Below are 22703 nucleotides of genomic sequence, written 5' to 3' on the forward strand. Positions count from 1 at the left end.
GTCACAAGGCCAATCAAACAAATGTATGTGCCCTTTCCTCTGCCCAGTGATTGGAAACACATTTCCTTCAAATGCACATTGCTCAAACTATATCAGATGTGCTATAGTGCCTACATTAGTTATTGAGCAATAGTGTGAGTTGTGAAGATTGACTGGCACACCTAAAGTGCCTCAAAAGTGGCAATCTTTGAGTTGATTGCCTGGATCAAGAGAAGTAGCAACTCCTAGCCTACTCTCTCCAGAATGGCATGTGGTAATCGCATGATCAGGCGTGATTCTGTATTACTGTATTAACAGGTAGGCAAGCCATATGTGAAATCTGTTCAATTAGCATCTCTGTCTTTAGTTTTACACACTAATGGATATTTAATATGATAATCAGCATGCATTCTGTATGCCAGGTAGCCCTGTATAGGGACTCTCTGAAAAATACAGATCTTTGCTATTGTGACTTAGGCTACTAGCTAGAATGTGACAGCAATTCTGTTTGTGAACACTTGGGCCTATGTGTATTTTCAGGCCTTTTCGGTGAACGTTGAACCTTCAATAATTCTATAGTAAGATGTAAGGCAGCTCTGCTTCTAGCTCCTAAGAAACTTTGCAGTATTTTTTTTGTGTGTGTTATTTCTTACATTATTTGCCTTGTTTTTTAAATTATTTTTATTACATACAGCTGGAAATAACTTTGGGATGTCAGAGCAGAGGTAACTCACCATCATTATGACCAGGAATACGACTTTCCTGAATTGGATCCTTTGTTCGTACCCACCAGTGCAATTTAACTTCATCCAGAGGCTGCTCCAAAACACTGCAGGCGGAGAAGAGGTATTCGGAATGGATTTCTAGTCCGACTCAGGTGTTGTGCACACCATCCACCACCGAGTATATTACTTGCTAATGTTCAGTCTCTGGATAATAAAGTAGATGAGCTCGGGGGAGGATCTCCTTCCATAGCGACATCAGGGATTGTAACATACTGTTTCACTGAAACATGGCTCTCTCGGGATATACTGTCCCCGTCCATACAACAAGCTGGGTTCTCAGTACATTGCGCAGACAGGAATAAAGAACTCTCCAGGGAAGAGGAAAGGTGGGGGTATTTGTTTCATGATTAGCTACTCATGGTGTGATTGTGATAACATACAGAAACTCAAGTCCTTTTGTTCACCCGACCTAGAATACCTCACAATCAAATGCCAACCATATTACCTCCGAAGAGAATTATCTTCGGTTATAGTCACAACTGTGTATTGTCCCCCTCAAGCCAATACCACGGTGGCCCTCAAAGAACTACACTGGATGCAAACTGGAAACCACATATCCTGAGGCCGCATTTATTGTAGCTGAGGAAAAATCTGAGGAAAACACTACTGAAGTTCTACCAACACATTGACTGTAGCTCTCGCGCTGGGAAAACATTAGACCACTACTACTCAGCTTTTTGAAATGCCCCGCCCTCCCTGATCATGACTCCATTTTGCTCCTCCCTTCCTTTAGGCACAAACTCAGCACGGGTACTTTCTGTTAAGGTCTATTCAACGCTGGTCTGACCAATCGGAATCCATGCTTCAAGATCATGCAGACTGGGATATGTTCCAGGTAGCCTCAGAGAATAACATCGACAAATACATGGATGCGGTGACTGAGTTCATCAGGAAGTGTATAGGAGATGTTGTAACCTCTGACTATTAAAACCTACCCAAACCAGAAACCGTGGATAGATGGAAGAATTTACGCAAAACTAAAAGTGCGAACCTCCTTATTTAACCTTGGCAAGGTGACTGTGAATATGGTTGAATAAAAACAGTGTAGTTATTCCTGCCGTAAGGCAATCAAACAGGCAAAGCGTCAGTACAGAGACAAAGTGGAGTCGCAATTCAACGACTCAGACACCAGACGTATGTGGCAGGGCCTACAGACAATCACGGACTACAAAGGGAAAACCAGCCATGTCGGACACCGTCTTACTTCTGGACAAGCTAAACACCTTCTTCACCTGCTTTGAGGATAGCACAGTGCCACCGACGCGGCCCGCTACCAAGGACTCCTTCTCCGAGTAAGACATTTAAGCGTGTTAACCCTCGCAAGGCTGCCGGCCCAGACGGCATCCATAGCCGCGTCATCAGAGCGTACGCAGACCTGCTGGGTGGGGTGTTTACGGACATATTCAATCTCTCCCTATCTCAGTCTGCTGTCCCCACTTGCGTCAAGATGTCCACCATTGTTCCTCGACCCAAGAAAGCAAAGGTAACTGAACTAAATTACTATTGCCCCACGTCATCATGAAGTCATTGAGAGGCTAGTTAAGGATCATATCACCTCTACCTTACCTGACACCCTAGATCCACTTCAATTTGCTTACCGCCCCAATAGATCCACAGATGATGCTATCGCCATCGCACTGCACACTGCCCTATCCCATCTGGACAATGGGAATACCTATGTAAGAATGCTGTTCATTGACTATAGCTCAGCATTCAAACCTTAGTACCCTCCAAGCTCACCATTAAGCTCGGGGCCCTGAGTCCAAACCCCGCCCTGTGCAACTGGGTCCTGGATTTCCTGACGGGCCGCCCCCAAGTGGTGAAGGTAGAAAACAACACCCCCACTTCGCTGATCCTCAACATAGGGGCAACACAAGGGTGTGTGCTCAGCCCACTCCTGTACTCCCTGTTCACCCATGACTGCGTGGCCACGCACGCTTACAATTCAATCATCAAGTTTGCAGATGACACAATATTAGTAGGCCTGATTACCAACAATGACGAGACAGACTTCAGGGAGGAGGTGAGGGCCCTGGGAGAGTGGTGCCAGGAAAATAACTTCTCACTCAACTTCAACAAAACAAAGGAGCTGATTGTGGCAGTGGTGTGAAGCCCCTCTCCACACCACTACCACTCTCTGTTGTCATCTATGCATAGTCACATTAATTAACTCTACCTACATGTACATACTACCTCAACTAACCGGTGCCGCACATTGACTCTGTACCGGCACCCCCCTGTATATATTGACTCTGAACCGCCACCCCCCTGTATATATTGACTCTGAACCGCCATCCCCCTGTATATATTGACTCTGAACCGCCACCCCCCTGTATATATTGTTATTTTTTACTGCTCCTCTTTAATTACTTGTTACTTTTATCTCTTATTCTTATCAATATTTTTTTTAAACTGCACTGTCGGTTGGGGGCTCGTAAGTAAGCATTTCACTGTTGTATTCAGCGCATGTGACTAATACAATTTGATTTGATGGTGGACTTCAGGAAACAGCAGAGGGAGCACGCCCCTATCCACATCGACGGGGCCGCAGTGGAGAAGGTGGAAGCTTCAAGTCCCTCGCCATACACATCACTGATGTGATTTTCTGGATTTTTTTTCTCATTTTGTCTGTCATAGTTGAAGTGTACCTATGATGAAAATGATAGGCCTCTCTCATCTTTTTAAGTGGGAGAACTAGCACAATTGGTGGCTGACTAAATACTTTTTTTGCCCCACTGTATGTGTATGTGACAGATAAAATGGGATTTGAGTTGAAGCTACACTTTCAGATGTTCAGATGCAGAGTGTTGGCTGCTGTGGGTGGTTTTCACGATCGGTCTTGCCTCTCTTTGTTCTGCTCTGCATGGCTCGCCAAGGAAGTTCTAGTAACACATTTGGATAATGTGAATAGAGTAGGCTACTGCTTTAATTGTGGATGGGCACACCGTTTGTTTGCATCCAAATATTTACTTATGGCCTAGTAATAGTAGTTATTCTAGTCATCTTGAAAGGCAAACTGGATTGCATTCAGTTTCTACTGAACTAAGACCACCACCACACCTTGAATGACGGAATGGAAATGTCCTAAAGTAATATTTAACTGGGTTAATCTGATAAGCGACCCGTGAACGTGTGTCATCAGGAAGCCAGGAGGGATTTTGAGTATTGACCTCATATCCTGATCCACAGGAGGTTGGTGGCACCTTAATTGGGGAGGAGTGGCATCAAATATGTCAAACACATGGTTTGATGCCATTCCATTTGGCTCCGTTCCAGACATTATTATGAGCTGTTCTCCCCTCAGCAGCCTCCACTGATCCTGATGTGTTTTCAGGAATGACGCTTTGACACACTAATTCAAATAATCCTGCATCAACAGTGCTGATGTCACGTGTCTTAGTATTGGGAATACTTCCCACTCCTCAATAGAGACTGGTCAGAGTGACGTTAGCCATGTGCCGTACCGTTATTGGCCAGGTGTAGCGAGATATTATGGACAGATAATAGAGAATACCTAGTAAACAGTCACCACTAGCTGCTAGCCAGCCTCCGCCGGCCTCCTAGTCACCACTAGCGACCTCCGCCCAGTACCCTGCCCTGAACCTTAGTCACTGTTAGTAGCTGGCTACCACCCGGTACGCTATCCTGCACCTTAGAGACTGCTGCCCTGTCTACATAGTCATTAAACACTGGTCACTTTTAATAATGTTCATATTGTTTGATCACTTCACATGTATACACTGTATTCTAGTTTTCTATTCATATAGCGTTCATACTGTCTATACACACCATTATATTCTGAGTGTACAAAACATTAAGAACACCTTCCTGATATTGAGTTGAACTCCTTTTGCCCTCAGAACAGCCTCAATTTGTTAGTGCTTGGACTCTACAAGGTGTCAAAAGTATTGCACTGCCATGCAATCTCCATAGACAAACATTGGCAGTAGACTGGCCTTACTTAAGAGCTCAGTGACTTTCAATGTAGCACCGTCATAGGATGCCACCTTTCCAACAAGTGAGTTCGGCAAATTTATGCCCTGCTAGAGCTCCTCGGGTCAACTGTAAGTACTGTTATTGTGAAGTAGAAATGTCTAGGAGCAACAACTTTCATGCCGTGATATGGTGGGCCACACAAGCTCATAGAACGGGACCGCCGAGTGACGTAGCACGTAAAGATCGTCTGTCCTCGGTTGCAACACTCACTACAGAGTTCCAAACTGCTTCTGGAAGCAACGTCAGCACAAAAACTGTTCGTCAGTAGCTTCATGAAATAGGTTTCCATGGCCGAGCAGCCGCACACAAGCCTAAGATCACCATGCGCAATGCCAAGCTTCGGCTGGAGTGGTGTAAAGCTCGCCACCATTGGACACCATTGGAGGAGTGGAAACACATTCTCTGGAGTGATGAATCACACTTCCCCATTTGGTAGTCTGACGGACAATTCTGGGTTTGGCTGATGCCAGGAGAACGCTACCTTCCCCAATACATAGTGTCATCTGTAAAGTTGGAATAAAGGTCTGGGGCTGTTTTTCATGGTTCGGGTTAGGTCCCTTAGTTCCAGTGAAGGGAAATCTTAACGCTACAGCATACAATTACATTCTAGACGATTCTGTGCTTCCAACTTTGTGCCAACAGTTTAGGGAAGGCCCCTTCCTGTTTCAGCATGACAATGTCCCCATGCACAAAGCGAGGTCCATGCAGAAATGGTTTGTCGAGATGTGTTGAAGAACTTGACTGGCCTGGAGTCCTAACTTCAACCCCATCGAACACCTTTGGGATGAATTGGAACGCTGCGAGCTGTTGTGGAAAATCTTGAGTCAAATATTTGCACAGATACCGGAACTTGTGAATTCAATTTCGACTTTATTACAAACGTAACAGAGCCGAGCCCTTCCATGGAAAATACAAAATTCTCTAATTACAAAGTTCTGACTTTATAGTTTTTCCCGTCTTTACATTGTACATATAGTCACTCCTTGTATGTACATGAACAACTCCTATTTGCCTTATAGTTCTCCCATCTTTGCATTACGTATAGAATCCCCTCCCTCTATACGAAAATAACTCCTCTTGACCTTTCTCCACCATTATCTTTCCATCTCAGTTCTTGCTTATATAGGTATAGGTTATAATGGTAGCAGGCCCTGTTCATATATGTTCCATTCCTTATATAGCCACTCTGTCTTAGCACTTCAAAGTGGACAGTCTAAACACTGCCTGCTAATATTGGAGTCATGAGTTTTGCATGAGTTTCACTACCACAGAGCCAAGCCTAATCGGCCAGCATCAGTGCCCGACCTCACTAATGCTCTCTGATGTTGCTCGTTCTGAAATGTCTTAATTTCTTTATTTTAACTTTTTGGATCATGTGTGTATCGTTTTGTATTACTGCACTGTTGGAACTAGAAACACAAGCATTTCGCTGCACCTGCAATACCATCTGCAAGTCTGTGTATGTGACCAATAAACTTTGATTTGATAGTATATTCAGATGGAATTACACTTCAGAATGAGGATGTGATGTGTAGTACTTACATTGGCAGGTGATTTTTACAGCCCAGCCAATAAGTTACTAGCAACCTTTGACCTATGCTTTGCTACACCTGATTGAATAAAGCGACATTCCTGGAATCTTAGTTAGAGCCTTCTATGCTGCTGAGGCATGGAGAGTTCCGTGTTTGAATGGATGATGTGATATTTTGGGTATTATTGAATTTGACTTATTTTAGGATGATGTGAAAAGCAAAGACCCAGTCAGCACAGTGCTGAATTGTTATAGAGGTTATTATGATTGACGGTCCACATTCAAAACTCTCCAGCTTAAGGTAGTTTGTTCCACTTTGATTACCAGCCAAAAATAACTTTAAGATTGCAGGCAAGCACCCAAGTAGGCTAGTTGTATCGTTTGTTGTTGTGGCCAGTAACATTGTGAATAGGCCTAGACATCATTTGGTTGGCTTTACTAGTGTTCCTCTGCTTATAACAAGAAAATATGTTCCATTATTATTTATGATCTCACCCTTTTTAGTAGGTTAATAGGATCAGCACACCCCTTAGACGTGAAAGCAGCTAAACACAACCAGGCCTATTAGTTTGTCAATTCTGGACTAAGGCTCATTGTCAGTGCCAAGTTGATCAGGTCCTAGCTATTCCATTGTTTCACAAGAGGGAAAACCCCTGTGGAGATGCTGAACAAACTAGGCTTAGTCTGACATTTCACTCATTGAGTTTGTTTGCTTTTAATTTTAGCATAGTTATTTGTGTCAGTGGCACCTGTATTTTAATGTGAAAGTTAACATTATGTTTTCGAATGACATCCCCAAGAGGTAAAATATATAGTGTAAACAATAGTGGTCCTAAAACAAAGCCTTGAGGAACACTGAAACTTACAGTTGATTTGTCAGAGGACAAACTATCCACAGAGACAAACTGATATCTTTCCGACAGATAAGATCTAACCCAGGCCAGAACTTGTCCGTGTAGACCAATTTGGGTTTCCAATCTTTCCAAAAGAATGTGGTGATCGATGGTGTCAAAAGCAGCACTAAGGTCTAGGAGTCTGGACACCCTAAGGTCCTGGGACCTGGACAAACTCTACAGATTTGTGTCTCAATTCTCGGTCAACAGACCTCTATCTGGAACAAACTCTGAATTGGAGAAACTTAAATGTGGGCATCCGGCTCCAGTGTGCCGCTAATGTTACTGCTGAGAATTGCAAGGCTCCTTAAGTAACGATATTATCCCAATTTCTTAGGTGCCGATACGATATGTATTGCGATTTGATACTGCGATTTATATTCCGATTTAATGTTCCTAACATATTGCTCACTATATGTCTGATACAGAGAAACAAGAGAGCATGAGAAAGCTAGTTTTGATCAGTCAGGGAAATAAAAGTGCTAAAATCATGTTGGCTCACTATTTCAAAAGAAGATGGAGAACAAGCTATAGGATGGACAAGTAGCAGAGTTTTGGCGCAGGTATAGCTGACTTGGGATTTCTTACGGTATCAAGCAAGAACAAAATATTGTTTAGTTCTAGGGCAAAACAACTAAACATGCTTCCCTTGGGGTCCCCAGGACCGAGTTTGGGAAACGCTGCTCTATGGGGTCTTACGTCAGAGTTGTTTTGGCCCAGACTTAGGCCTACGCATTGAAGTAGTTTGTGGCCTGTCTGTCATCCCTTTAGGCTATGTGTTTTTTATGGATCACAACACAACAGCCTGGGGTGACTGCAGATTTCCCTGAGGGGCTGTTAGGCTGCTCATTCTACGGTATTGTAATCTCACCACAGTAACAGGATCAGCTGGTGGTTGGACTCAACAACATGATTATTGGAGACCTGGCCACAGCAAGGCCCAGGAGAATGTGTTTAACCTGAATCTTCTGGTGTGCTGCTCATCTGCTTAGAGTAGGCTACAAATACTCTACAATTAGTGTGCATCCCAAATGCCCTGGGAAAAAGTAGTTCACTATAAAGGGAATAGGGTGCCATTTGGGTATAAGTCTAGTGCCAGTGAAATTAAGCAAACACCTTGAAAATAGGATTTAGAAATATAGGCTATTCAATTTTAAAGCATACTGGGAGTGAGTATTAGCCATTCCATACACAGTTTTGCTTGATCTATTGTCTTCATATGTGTAGTGCTAGCCTGTATATTTTGTAATAACTTTGTAGGCTAATTGCCCCTTGGGGATAAAGGAATTTTTTTAAAGTGTGAATTAAATGTGATAACTGTTTTGATGACTTTAGGAAAGGAACCAGCCTCTAATGGCCCCCTGTGTCTGTCCTCTTGTCTTGTAGTGTCATGGAGGATGGGAAGCCGGTGTGGGCGCCCCACCCAGGAGATGGGTTCCAGCTGGGGACCATAGTGGACATAGGAGCAGACAGTTTGACCATCGAGCCTCTGAAACAGGGGCAAAAGGTGGGTGATCACACACGCATGTTCAAAAACAGACGTCCATGATCACTGTAATATTTTCCACCCAGAGAATTGACATAATGGTGTGGTGTGGAGGCCACCAGTGAAACATCTACTTTAAAAACTGCAAGAGTTAGTTTTTAGATGGTACCCTATAGATCAAGGGTGCTCAACGAAGTGCCCTACGAAGTCCGGAACCTGAGGGTTTACTGTTCTACCTAATAATTAATTCCAACCTAAATCAGTCCCTGATTAGAGGGGGAACAATGAAAAAAAGCAGTGGAACTGGTTTTCGAGGACCAGAGTTGCGTTTGAGGGCTACAGATGGTACCCTGCAGATCAGGGATCACCAACTAGATTCAGATTGGCTCTAACCACAATAGAAAGAGGAGTGGGAGGCCTCAGTGCACAACTGAGCAAGAGGACAAGTATATTAGAGTGTCTAGTTTGAGAAACAGATGCCTCAAGTCCTCAACTGGCAGCTTCGTTAAATAGTACCCGCAAAACACCCATCTCAACAGTGAAGAGGCGACCCCGATGCTGGCCTTCTAGGCAGAGTTGCAAAGAAAAAGACATATCTCAGACTAGCCAATAAAAAGAACGGATTAAGGTGGGCAAAACAACACAAACACTGGACAGAGGAACTCTGCTTAGAATGCCAGCTTCCCGGAGTCGCCTCTTCACTGTTCAAAATCAAATCAAATCAAATTTATTTATATAGCCCTTTGTACATCAGCTGATATCTCAAAGTGCTGTACAGAAACCCAGCCTAAAACCCCAAACAGCAAGCAATGCAGGTGTAGAAGCACGGTGGCTAGGAAAAACTCCCTAGAAAGGCCAAAACCTAGGAAGAAACCTAGAGAGGAACCAGGCTATGTGGGGTGGCCAGTCCTCTTCTGGCTGTGCCGGGTGGAGATTATAACAAAACATGGTCAAGATGTTCAAATGTTCATAAATGACCAGCATGGTCGAATAATAATAAGGCAGAATAGTTGAAACTGGAGCAGCAGCACAGTCAGGTGGACTGGGGACAGCAAGGAGTCATCATGTCAGGTATTCCTGGGGCATGGTCCTAGGCATGAGAGAGCTCAGGTCCTCCTGAAGAGATGAGTCTTCAGTAGAGACTTAAAGGTTGAGACCGAGTTTGCGTCTCTGACATGGGTAGGCAGACCGTTCCATAAAAAGAGCTTAAAAATTCTAGGGACAATTAGGAGGCCTGCGTCTTGTGACCGTAGCGTACGTGTAGGTATGTAGCAGGACCAAATCAGAGAGATAAAGCAAGAGAATTAGAGAGAGCATATGTGGGATGAAAATGTAATTTACCACCTTCACAAGTGCCGTCTCAGTGCTATGATGGGGTCTAAAACCAGACTGAAGCATTTCGTATACATTGTTTGTCTTCAGGAAGGCAGTGAGTTGTTGCGCAACAGCCTTTTCTAAAATTTTTGAGAGGAATGGAAGATTCGATATAGGCCGATAGTTTTTTATATTTTCTGGGTCAAGGTTTGGCTTTTTCAAGAGAGGCTTTATTACTGCCACTTTTAGTGAGTTTGGTACACTTTTAGTGAGTTTGGTACACATCCGGTGGATAGAGAGCCGTTTATTATGTTCAACATAGGAGGGCCAAGCACAGGAAGCAGCTCTTTCAGTAGTTTAGTTGGAATAGGGTCCAGTATGCAGCTTGAAGGTTTAGAGGCCATGATTATTTTCGTCATTGTGTCAAGAGATATAGTACTAAAACACTTGAGCGTCTCTCTTGATCCTAGGTCCTGGCAGAGTTGTGCAGACTCAGGACAACTGAGCTTTGAAGGAATACGCAGATTTAAGGAGGAGTCCGTAATTTGCTTTCTAATAATCATAATCTTTTCCTCAAAGAAGTTCATGAATTTATCACTGCTAAAGTGAAAGTCATCCTCTCTTGGGGAATGCTGCTTTTTAGTTAGCTTTGCGACAGTATCAAAAAGGAATTTCGGATTGTTCTTATTTTCCTCAATTAAGTTAGAAAAATAGGATGATCGAGCAGCAGTAAGGGCTCTTCGGTACTGCACAGTACTGTCTTTCCAAGCTAGTCGGAAGACTTCCAGTTTGGTGTGGCGCCATTTCCGTTCCAATTTTCTGGAAGCTTGCTTCAGAGCTCGGGTATTTTCTGTGTACCAGGGAGCTAGTTTCTTATGAGAAATGTTTTTAGTTTTTAGGGGTGCAACTGCATCTAGGGTATTGCGCAAGGTTAAGTTTAGTTCCTCAGTTAGGTGGTTAACTGATTTTTGTCCTCTGGCGTCCTTGGGTAGACAGAGGGAATCTGGAAGGACATCAAGGAATCTTTGTGTTGTCTGTGAATTTATAGCACGACTTTTGATGATCCTTGGTTGGGGTCTGAGCAGATTATTTGTTGCAATTGCAAACGTAATAAAATGGTGGTCCGATAGTCCAGGATTATGAGGAAAAACATTAAGATCCACAACATTTATTCCATGGGACAAAACTAGGTCCAGCGTATGACTGTGACAGTGAGTGGGTCCAGAGACATGTTGGACAAAACCCACTGAGTCGATGATGGCTCCGAAAGCCTTTTGGAGTGGGTCTGTGGACTTTTCCATGTGAATATTAAAGTCACCAAAGATTAGAATATTAACCGCTATGACTACAAGGTCCGATAGGAATTCAGGGAACTCAGTGAGGAACGCTGTATATGGCCCAGGAGGCCTGTAAACAGTAGCTATAAAAAGTGATTGAGTAGGCTGCATAGATTTCATGACTAGAAGCTCAAAAGACGAAAACGTCATTTTTTTTTTGTAAATTGAAATTTGCTATCGTAAATGTTAGCAACACCTCCGCCTTTGCGGGATGCACGGGGGATATGGTCACTAGTGTAGCCAGGAGGTGAGGCCTCATTTAACACAGTAAATTCATCAGGCTTAAGCCATGTTTCAGTCAGGCCAATCACATCAAGATTATGATCAGTGATTAGTTCATTGACTATAATTGCCTTTGAAGTAAGGGATCTAACATTAAGTAGCCCTATTTTGAGATGTGAGGTATCATGATCTCTTTCAATAATGACAGGAATGGAGGTGGTCTTTATCCTAGTGAGATTGCTAAGGCGAACACCGCCATGTTTAGTTTTGCCCAACCTAGGTCGAGGCACAGACACGGTCTCAATGGTGATAGCTGAGCTGACTACACTGACTGTGCTAGTGGCAGACTCCACTATGCTGGCAGGCTGGCTAACAGCCTGCTGCCTGGCCTGCACCCTATTTCATTGTGGAGCTAGAGGAGTTAGAGCCCTGTCTATGTTGGTAGATAAAATGAGAGCACCCCTCCAGCTAGGATTGAGTCCGTCACTCCTCAGCAGGTCAGGCTTGGTCCTGTTTGTGGGTGAGTCCCAGAAAGAGGGCCAATTATCTACAAATTCTATCTTTTGGGAGGGGCAGAAAACAGTTTTCAACCAGCGATTGAGTTGTGAGACTCTGCTGTAGAGCTCATCACTCCCCCTAACTGGGAGGGGGCCAGAGACAATTACTCGATGCCGACACATCTTTCTAGCTGATTTACACGCAGAAGCTATGTTGCGCTTGGTGATCTCTGACTGTTTCATCCTAACATCGTTGGTGCCGACGTGGATAACAATATCTCTATACTCTCTACACTCGCCAGTTTTAGCTTTAGCCAGCACCATCTTCAGATTAGCCTTAACGTTGGTAGCCCTGCCCCCCGGTAAACAGTGTATGATCGCTGGATGATTCGTTTTAAGTCTAATACTGCGGGTAATGGAGTCGCCAATGACTAGAGTTTTCAATTTGTCAGAGCTAATGGTGGGAAGCTTCGGCGTCTCAGACCCCGTAACGGGAGGAGTAGAGACCAGAGAAGACTCGGCCTCTGACTCCGACCCGCTGCTTAATGGGGAAAACCGGTTGAAAGTTTCTGTCGGCTGAATGAGCGACACCGGTTGTGCGTTCCTACAGCATTTCCTTCTAGAAACCGTGAGAAAGTTGTCCGGCTGCGGGGACTGTGCCAGGGGATTTATACTACTATCTGTACTTACTGGTGGCACAGACGCGGTTTCATCCTTTCCTACACTGAAATTACCCTTGCCTAGCGATTGCGTCTGAAGCTGGGCTTGTAGCACAGCTATCCTCGCCGTAAGGCGAGTACAGCGACTGCAATTAGAAGGCATCATGTTAATGTTACTACTTAGCTTCGGCTGTTGGAGGTCCTGACGAACCGTGTCCAGATAAAGCGTCCGGAGTGAAAAAGTTGAGTAGGAAAAAACAAAAATATAAACTGTAATTAAAAAGTAAAAACCGTAAATTTGTAGGTAGCAAAACAGGTTGGCAACAAAACGCACAGCAACTCAAAAACAAGTCTGCAAGTCGTGACCGGAAATGACGGAAACTGTTGGAAACTGTTGAAGTTGAGACGGGTGTTTTGCGGATACTATTTAATGAATCTGCCAGTTGAGGACTTGAGGCGTCTGTTTCTCAAACTAGACACACTAATGTACTTGTCTTCTTGCTCAATTGTGCACCGGGGCCTCCCACTCTTTCTATTCTGGTTAGTGCCAGTTTGTGCTGTTCCGTGATGGGAGTAGTACACAGTGTTGTACAAGATCTTCAGTTTCTTGGCAATTTCTCTCATGGAATAGCCTTCATTTCTCAGAACAAGAATAGACTGACAAGTTTCAGAAGGAAGGTCTTTGTTTCTGGCCTTTTTGAGCCTGTAATTGAACCCACAAATGCTGATGCTCTAGATACTCAACTAGTCTAAAGAAGGCCAGTTTTATTGCTTCTTCAATCAGAACAACAGTTTTCAGCTGTGTTAACATAATTGCAAAAGGGTTTTCTAATGATCAATTAGCCTTTTAAAATGATAAACTTGGATTAGCTAACAATGTGCCATTGGAACACAGGAGTGATGGTTGCTGATAATGGGCCTCTGTACGCCTATGTAGATATTCCAGTTTAAAAAATCAGTCGTTTCTAGCTACAATAGTCATTTACTGTAACGATTTTCATTGGTGGAAGGAGAGGAGGACCAAAGTGCAGCGTGGTACGTATCCATAATACTTTTAATCCAGAATGAATACACGAACAAAAACAACAAAACCATAACCCAACAGTTCTGACAGGTGCAACAAACACTAACCAGAAAATAATCACCCACAACTCAAAATGGGAAAACAGGCTACCTAAGTATGGCTCTCAATCAGAGACAACGATAGCTGCCTCTGATTGAGAACCATACCAGGCCAAACACATAGAAAAAGAAAACCTAGACCTATAACATAGAATACCCAACCTAGACCTATAACATAGAATACCCACCCACATCACACCCTGACCAAACAAAAAATAGAAACCTACAAAGCAATCTACGGTCAGTGCGTGACATTTATAAACATTAACAACTGTTTTTGATCAATGTTATTTTAACCTCTTGGAAGTACCCATCCTGGATCCGGGAGAATTGTCTTCAACTACACTAATTAGCATAGCGCAACGGTCAAAAAATATTACTAGAAAATATTAATATTCATGAAATCATAAGTGAAATATAGCGAAACACAGCTTAGCCTTTTGTTAATCACCCTGTCATCTCAGATTTTGAAATTATGCTTTACAGCCAAAGCAAGACAAGCGTTTGTGTAAGTTTATCGATAGCCTAGCATAGCATTATGTCCAGCTAGCAGCAGGAAGCTTGGTCACGAAAATCAGAAAAGCAATCAAATTAACCGTTTATTTTTGATGATCTTCGGATGTTTTCACTGACGAGACTCCCAGTTAGACAGCAAATGTTCCTTTTGTTCCATAAAGATTATTTTTATACCCAAAATACCTCCGTTTGTTGGTCACGTTATGTTGAGCAATCCACCGGAAATAGCGGTCACGACAACGCCGAAAAAAATTCCAAATGATATCTATAATATCGACAAACATGTCAAACGTTTTTTATAGTCAATCCTCAATGTGTTTTTCAAATATCTATTAGATAATATATCAACCGGGACAATTGGCTTTTCAGTAGGAGCGAGAGGAAAAATGACTACCTCTGTCTTTTACGCAAGAATCACTCTGAGAGCCCTCAGCTGGCCACTTACACATTCTTCAACATAAAGGCGTGAAACTACGTCTAAAGGCTGTAGACAACTTAGGGAATAAGTAGAAAAAGTAATCTGGTTGATATCACTTTCAATGGCAAATAGGGGTTAATGGACAAAAAATTTGCTTTTCTTTCAAAAACAAGGACCTTTCTAACTGACCCCAAACTTTTGAACGGTAGTTTGTAAGTATTCAGTATTCCGAGACTGGTAATTAAGCTCAGGTGCATCCTGTTTCCATTGATCATCCTTGAGATGTTTCTACAACTTGATTAATTGTACATGATTTGGAAAGGCACACACCTGTCTATATATGGTCCCACAGTTGACAGTGCATGTCAGAGCAAAAACCAAGCCATGAGGTCAAAGGAATTGTCTGTAGAGCTCCAACAAAGGATTGCGTCGAGAAATAGATCTGGGGCAGGGTACCAAAACATGTCTGCACCATTGAAGATCCCCAAGAACACACTTGCCTCCATTCATAAATGGAAGAAGTTTGGAACAACCAAGAGCTAGTGGTCGGGGGAGAAGGGCCTTGGTCAGGGAGGTGACCAAGTACCCGATGGTCACTCTGACAGAGCTGTAGAGTTCCTCTGTTGAGATGGGGAGAATCTTCCAGAAGGACAACTATTTCTGCAGCACTCCACCAATCAGGCCTTTATGGTAGAGTGGCCAGATGGAAGCCGCTTCTCAGTAAAAGGCACATGACAGCCCACTTGGAGTTTGCCAAAAGGCACCTAAAGACTCTCAGACCATGAGAAACAAGATTCTCTGGTCTGATGAAACCAAAATTTAACTATTTGGCCTGAATGCCAAGTGTCACGTCTGGAGGAAACCTAGCATCATCTCTATCTGTGCAGCAAAGCTCTCCATCCAATCTGATAGAGCTTAATAAGAGGATATGCAGAGAAGAATGGGAGAAACTCCCCAAATACAGGTGTGCCAAGCTTGTAGTGTTATACCTAAGAATACTTGAGGCTGTAATCGCTGCCAAAGGTGCTTCAACAAAGTACTGAGTAAAGGGTCTGAATACTTATGTAAATGTGACTTTTCTGTTTTTTATTTATTATACATTTGATACATTTTCTAAAAATGTGTTTTTGCTTTGTCATTATTGGGTATTGTGTGTAGATTGTTTTCCCCCATCAATTTAATCCATTTTAGAATAAGGCTGTAACATAACAAAATGTGGAAAAAGTCAAGAGGTCTGAAAACTTTCTGAATGCACTGTATATCATTTCTTTCTATTATTTGTTATTTGCAAACTTCGCCATGAAATGAGCAGCAACAGTACAGAACCATCGCTAGACCGGCACATTCCTTACTCACTAGGTGCGCAATTAAAGGGCCAGATGCACAATTAAAGTGAATTATACAAAAAAATCGAAATGTGTTAGTTTTCTTCGAGAACTAAAAATAATTGTCTTCTGATATGATTTAAGCATTAACATGGACTCAGAACATCCAATTAGTTTTTTCTTTGTGAACAATTGTAATTTTAAGAGTGAAAAACTAAAACAAATCTAAAACCAGGAAAATAAAACTCATCATTTAGGAAAATATTAAACATAATTTTTTGGAGGGGGGTCACATTTTATAGGTCCCCCTTAGTTGTTTATTAAGCATTCTTTTACCAAGTATGTTGACAGACTACTTTCTCTTGTACAATTAGGACCCAGGGGGAGAGAAGAGAAGAATGTGCCTATTTGAAAGCTAGAAAAAAATAATTGTAGCTTGCGACGTGTTTAACTTTTTTGAAGTAGCTCTCTTTCTAGAAAAGCTGCAGTGGGCGCCCTATACGGGATACCCGGCAGAGGGCGCCCTATACGTGATACCCGACAGAGGGTAACTTCCGACACTGGTCCAAAATGAAGCCCCAGTATCTGAGATCAAGTAGGCTTACCCATAGAAGCCACCAGTCACTGTTAATTCACTTTTTCACTAGGCTAGATCATGTGTTACACAAAGTTTTTGATGTTAGCCAAACCCAGTTTCTATGGTAACTCATGCTTCCTTGTGTGGCTCTGTCATCAGCTGAATGTCGTCCTCAAACAATCTGTTCCCTTAGTGTGTTTACATCCGGCCCATAAAGCATGGGACTCTGTCAGATCCTTTATTATGAAGGAAGCTGTGTGCGTGTGCGCGTGCGCGTAACGGATGTGTCCATTCTCTGGCCGTTATGGCCAGTTCTGGGCCTTAACACAGAGTCTGAGGGGCACAATGTGTGTTCTGTCCAGTGGCAGCCAGTTTGTGCCAGTGTACGGTGAGCTCCCATGTCACCCGACCCACTCAGAGCCGCAGCGGCATACGCAGCCTGGTAGACCCCTGTAGGGGGACTTCAGGAGAGAGGCATTGCTCAGTGCATGGCACCACGTCACACTCACAGCTTTAGCCACAATGGCGGACTCTGTGGCCCACAGCATTAGGTAATGTGTTCCTGACTGGGGCTGCGTCCCCAATGGCACCCTATTCCCTATACAGTACACTACTTTAGACCGGAGCCCTGTGAGTCCTGGTTGAAAATATTGCACTATAAAGGGAATAGGGTGCCATTTGGGACGCTGACAGTTTCTGGACTGTTTCACTCTGCCTTGGTGTCGGTGAAAGAGCAAGAGACCGAGGGGGGACGTGTTTAAATTCAGGGGGCATTGCGTCATCCTCCTCCCCTTCCTTCTCTCCCTCTCCCGCTCCTCTAAACTTCAGTCCCCTCACGTGGCTCAGTGCTATAAAATCCTGCCAGTCTGGGCCCATTGCAGGAAAGAATGAACTGACTGTATGTCACCTTGGCTTCTTCAACCTTGGAGATTTAAAATCCCTCTTGCTGTGCCTCTTTATTTGGAGAGACTAAGGCCGCATCCCAAATAGCAACCTATTCCCTATATTGTGTTAATACTTTCAAAGTAGTGCTCTACATATGGAATAGGGTGATGGACAAGAGTGCCATTTGAGACACGGGCTAAATTGCTGGCCTAGCCAGGCACTATGGCCCACAGGAGGGAGCTGAGGTCAACCGGGCCCCATGGCCCACAGGAGGGAGCTGAGGCCAACCAGGCCCCATGGCCCACAGAAGGGAGCTGAGGCCGACCGGGCCCCATGGCCCACAGGAGGGGGCTGAGGCCAACCAGGCCCCATGGCCCACATGAAAGGGCTGAGGCCAACCGGGCCCCATGGCCCAAAGGAGGGGGCTGAGGCCAACCAGGCCCCATGGCCCAAAGGAGGGAGCTGAGGCCAACCAGGTCCCATGGCCCAAAGGAGGGAGCTGAGGCCAACCAGGCCCCATGGCCCACAGGAGGGGGCTGAGGCCGACCGGGCCCCATGGCCCACATGAAAGGGCTGAGGCCAACCGGGCCCCATTGCCCAAAGGAGGGGGCTGAGGCCAACCAGGCCCCATGGCCCAAAGGAGGGAGCTAAGGCTGACCGGGCCCCATGGCCCAAAGGAGGGAGCTAAGGCCAACCAGGCCCCATGGCCCAAATGAGGGAGCTGAGGCCAACCAGGCCCCATGGCCCACAGGAGGGGGCTGAGGCTGACCGGGCCCCATGGCCCACATGAAAGGGCTGAGGCCAACCGGGCCCCATGGCCCAAAGGAGGGGGCTGAGGCCAACCAGGCCCCATGGCCCAAAGGAGGGAGCTGAGGCCAACCAGGCCCCATGGCCCAAAGGAGGGAGCTGAGGCCAACCAGGCCCCATGGCCCACAGGAGGGGGCTGAGGCCGACCGGGCCCCATGGCCCACATGAAAGGGCTGAGGCCAACCGGGCCCCATGGCCCAAAGGAGGGGGCTGAGGCCGACCGGGCCCCATGGCCCACATGAAAGGGCTGAGGCCAACCGGGCCCCATGGCCCAAAGGAGGGGGCTGAGGCCAACCAGGCCCCATGGCCCAAAGGAGGGAGCTGAGGCCAACCAGGCCCCATGGCCCAAAGGAGGGAGCTGAGGCCAACCAGGCCCCATGGCCCACAGGAGGGGGCTGAGGCCGACCGGGCCCCATGGCCCACATGAAAGGGCTGAGGCCAACCGGGCCCCATGGCCCAAAGGAGGGGGCTGAGGCCAACCAGGCCCCATGGCCCAAAGGAGGGAGCTGAGGCCAACCAGGCCCCATGGCCCCATGGCCCACATGAAAGGGCTGAGGCCAACCGGGCCCCATGGCCCCATGGCCCACAGGAGGGGGCTGGCCCACAGGAGGGGGCTGAGGCCGACCGGGCCCCATGGCCCACATGAAAGGGCTGAGGCCGACCGGGCCCCATGGCCCAAAGGAGGGGGCTGAGGCCGACCGGGCCCCATGGCCCACAGGAGGGAGCTGAGGCCGACCGGGCCCCATGGCCCAAAGGAGGGGGCTGAGGCCGACCGGGCCCCATGGCCCATAGGAGTGGGCTGAGGCCAACCGGACCCCATGGCCCACAGGAGGGGGCTGAGAGCAAACGACAGGTCCCCATGGCCCACAGGAGGGAGCTGAGAGCAAACGACAGGGCCCCATGGCCCACAGGAGGGGAGCTGGGGCCAACAGGGCCCCATGGCCCACAGGAGGGGAGCTGGGGCCAACAGGGCCCCATGGCCCACATGGGGGAGCTGGGGCCAACAGGGCCCCATGGCCCACAGTAGGGAGCTGAGAGCAAACGACAGGGCCCCATGGCCCACAGGAGGGAGCAGGATCTGGCTGACTGCATCCCATATGGCACCCTTTTCCCTACATAGTGCATTACCTTTGACCAGCAGTTAGGGCAGTGGTCAAAAGTTGAGCACTATGTAGGGAATAGGGTGCCTTTTGGGATGTATCCACTGTGTCTGGCCCCATGGCCCACATGAAAGGCCTAAGGCCTTATGTCGGGCCCACATGTGTTCCCCACACAAACTTCTCAAATATTTGTTAAACATGTACATTTTTCCCTAGTGTAGGCCCCATGTCTGCCCAAATCACTTGTGGAGTGGTAAGGTAAAATGGCAGAAGGCTTTTAGCTGGTGTTGTGTTATAGGGGCTGGCCAGGAGAATATATCCATGCAGAAGGAGAATGGAGCAAGCCAGTGAGCTTTCACTAACTTTGGTTAGCCTAGTAGTGCAGAAGAGAACTTATGTATGTTTGTTCAGAATTCTATGAACATGGATGTGTATCCCATAAATGCTTTAATAAAAATATCTTTACATTGGATTAGCTAACTTTGAAAACATTGGGATAGACTATGTATTTCTTTGTAGCTTGGACTTAGCTGCCCCCCTTAGTTTGGACTTTTAACACAGTTTGTTTTTGTGACAAATCAGAAGCATGTGACCGACTTTTCTTTCAAGCTCTCTGGGACTTAATGGAGAATGGAGAGCGAGGGAGGGGTGGGTAGAGAGAGAGGGAGGGAGCGAGGGGTGGGTAGAGAGAGAGAGAGGGAGGGAGGGGTGGGTAGAGAGAGAGGGAGGGAGAGAGGGGTGGGTAGAGAGGGAGGGAGAGAGGGGTGGGTAGAGAGGGAGGGAGAGGTGGAGAGAGAGGGAGGGGGGGTGGGTAGGGTGGTAGAGAGGGAGGGAGGGAGAGGGAGGGAGGGGTGGAGAGAGGGAGGGAGGGGTGGAGAGGGAGGGAGGGGTGGAGAGAGAAGGGAGGGGAGGAGAGAGAGAGAAGGGAGGGGAGGAGAGAGAGAGAAGGGAGGGGTGGAGAGAGAGAGAAGGGAGGGGTGGAGAGAGAAGGAAGGACTAGTAAATCTCATCAGTCAGACTAACCCTTTGGTGTTCTATCACACCCTGAATCACGCTTACTTACTCGCGATGTGCTTTGAGATGCTTTTAGGATTCTGAAATAACCCATAGTGTCCACCAGATGTGTTTACCCTAAACACAACACGTGCTATGAGTAACAAACACACACACCCTACTAACGCCAGACTAGCTCCAGCCTCTAGTAAATATGGCACAGTGGCTGTACTCTGCAGTGGAGGTGCTGACTAACGACCATGGGCTGGAAGAGCTTGCAGCCAGCCAACACCTCTCTAGCTAGCTCCCAGATCCTGTTTCTGCCTCTCTCCAAATAATCAATTGTCCCCTGATTTGTCACTTACTGCTGCGTACGCCAGGCCCTAGAGCCAGGCCCCGCCAGCAATGGCATCTGAACAGTCAGTATTTTTAGTAGCTCATTGGGAGTGCAAATATAACACATTGACAGACTTTCAAAGACTCATGATTTATATCATTAAAAGCAAGCAGATTGATTGGAATCCAAATATACCTAATGATTAAAATGTTCTGCTTTCTCTCTGCTTTGGGTATTGTTTAATGTTCTGCTTTCTCTCTGCTTTGGGTATTGTTTAATGTTCTGCTTTCTCTCTGCTTTGGGTATTGTTTAATGTTCTGCTTTCTCTCTGCTTTGGGTATTGTTTACTGTTCTGCTTTCTCTCTGCTTTGGGTATTGTTTAATGTTCTGCTTTCTCTCTGCTTTGGGTATTGTTTACTGTTCTGCTTTCTCTCTGCTTTGGGTATTGTTTAATGTTCTGTTCTGCTTTGCTTTCTCTCTGCTTTGGGTATTGCTTTGGGTATTGTTTAATGTTCTGCTTTCTCTCTGCTTTTAATGTTCTGCTTTTTCTGCTTTGGGTATTGTTTAATGTTCTGCTTTCTCTCTGCTTTGGGTATTGTTTACTGTTCTGCTTTGGGTATTGTTTAATGTTCTGCTTTGGGTATTGTTTAATGTTCTGCTTTCTCTCTGCTTTGGGTATTGTTTAATGTTCTGCTTTCTCTCTGCTTTGGGTATTGTTTAATGTTCTTCTCTGCTTTGGGTATTGTTTAATGTTCTGCTTTCTCTCTGCTTTGGGTATTGTTTATGTTCTGCTTTCTCTCTGCTTTGGGTATTGTTTAATGTTCTGCTTTCTCTCTGCTTTGGGTATTGTTTAATGTTCTGCTTTCTCTCTGCTTTGGGTATTGTTTACTGTTCTGCTTTCTCTCTGCTTTCTGTTCTGCTTTCTCTCTGCTTTGGGTATTGTTTAATGTTCTGCTTTCTCTCTCTGCTTTGGGTATTGTTTAATGTTCTGCTTTCTCTCTGCTTTGGGTATTGTTTAATGTTCTGCTTTCTCTCTGCTTTGGGTATTGTTTAATGTTCTGCTTTCTCTCTGCTTTGGGTATTGTTTAATGTTCTGCTTTCTCTCTGCTTTGGGTATTGTTTAATGTTCTGCTTTCTCTCTGCTTTGGGTATTGTTTAATGTTCTGCTTTCTCTCTGCTTTGGGTATTGTTTAATGTTCTGCTTTCTCTCTGCTTTGGGTATTGTTTACTGTTCTGCTTTCTCTCTGCTTTGGCTTTCTCTCTGCTTTGGGTATTGTTTAATGTTCTGCTTTCTCTCTGCTGCTTTCTCTCTGCTTTGGGTATTGTTTAATGTTCTGCTTTCTCTCTGCTTTGGGTATTGTTTAATGTTCTGCTTTCTCTCTGCTTTGGGTATTGTTTAATGTTCTGCTTTCTCTCTGCTTTGGGTATTGTTTAATGTTCTGCTTTCTCTCTGCTTTGGGTATTGTTTAATGTTCTGCTTTCTCTCTGCTTTGGGTATTGTTTAATGTTCTGCTTTCTCTCTGCTTTGGGTTTGTTTAATGTTCTGCTTTCTCTCTGCTTTGGGTATTGTTTAATGTTCTGCTTTCTCTCTGCTTTGGGTATTGTTTACTGTTCTGCTTTCTCTCTGCTTTGGGTATTGTTTAATGTTCTGCTTTCTCTCTGCTTTGGGTATTGTTTACTGTTCTGCTTTCTCTCTGCTTTGGGTATTGTTTACTGTTCTGCTTTCTCTCTGCTTTGGGTATTGTTTAATGTTCTGCTTTCTCTCTGCTTTGGGTATTGTTTAATGTTCTGCTTTCTCTCTGCTTTGGGTATTGTTTAATGTTCTGCTTTCTCTCTGCTTTGGGTATTGTTTAATGTTCTGCTTTCTCTCTGCTTTGGGTATTGTTTAATGTTCTGCTTTCTCTCTGCTTTGGGTATTGTTTAC

General features: G+C 45.3%; 1 protein-coding gene across 4 annotated transcripts in view; it reads left to right on the forward strand.

Annotated features, from left to right (window-relative positions):
* LOC139415029 (unconventional myosin-VI-like) overlaps window positions 1-22703 on the forward strand; it is a 144093-nt gene that overhangs the window by 26775 nt on the left and 94615 nt on the right. For all 4 annotated transcript variants that reach the window (XM_071162776.1, XM_071162777.1, XM_071162779.1 and 1 more), the window contains exon 2: window positions 8571-8691. In XM_071162776.1, the coding sequence (XP_071018877.1) occupies window positions 8575-8691 (117 nt within the window). In that variant the 5' untranslated portion in view covers window positions 8571-8574. The remainder of the gene's footprint in view (window positions 1-8570; window positions 8692-22703) is intronic.

Source organism: Oncorhynchus clarkii, chromosome 8 (assembly GCF_045791955.1).
Source record: "Oncorhynchus clarkii lewisi isolate Uvic-CL-2024 chromosome 8, UVic_Ocla_1.0, whole genome shotgun sequence".
Taxonomy (NCBI): domain Eukaryota; kingdom Metazoa; phylum Chordata; class Actinopteri; order Salmoniformes; family Salmonidae; genus Oncorhynchus; species Oncorhynchus clarkii.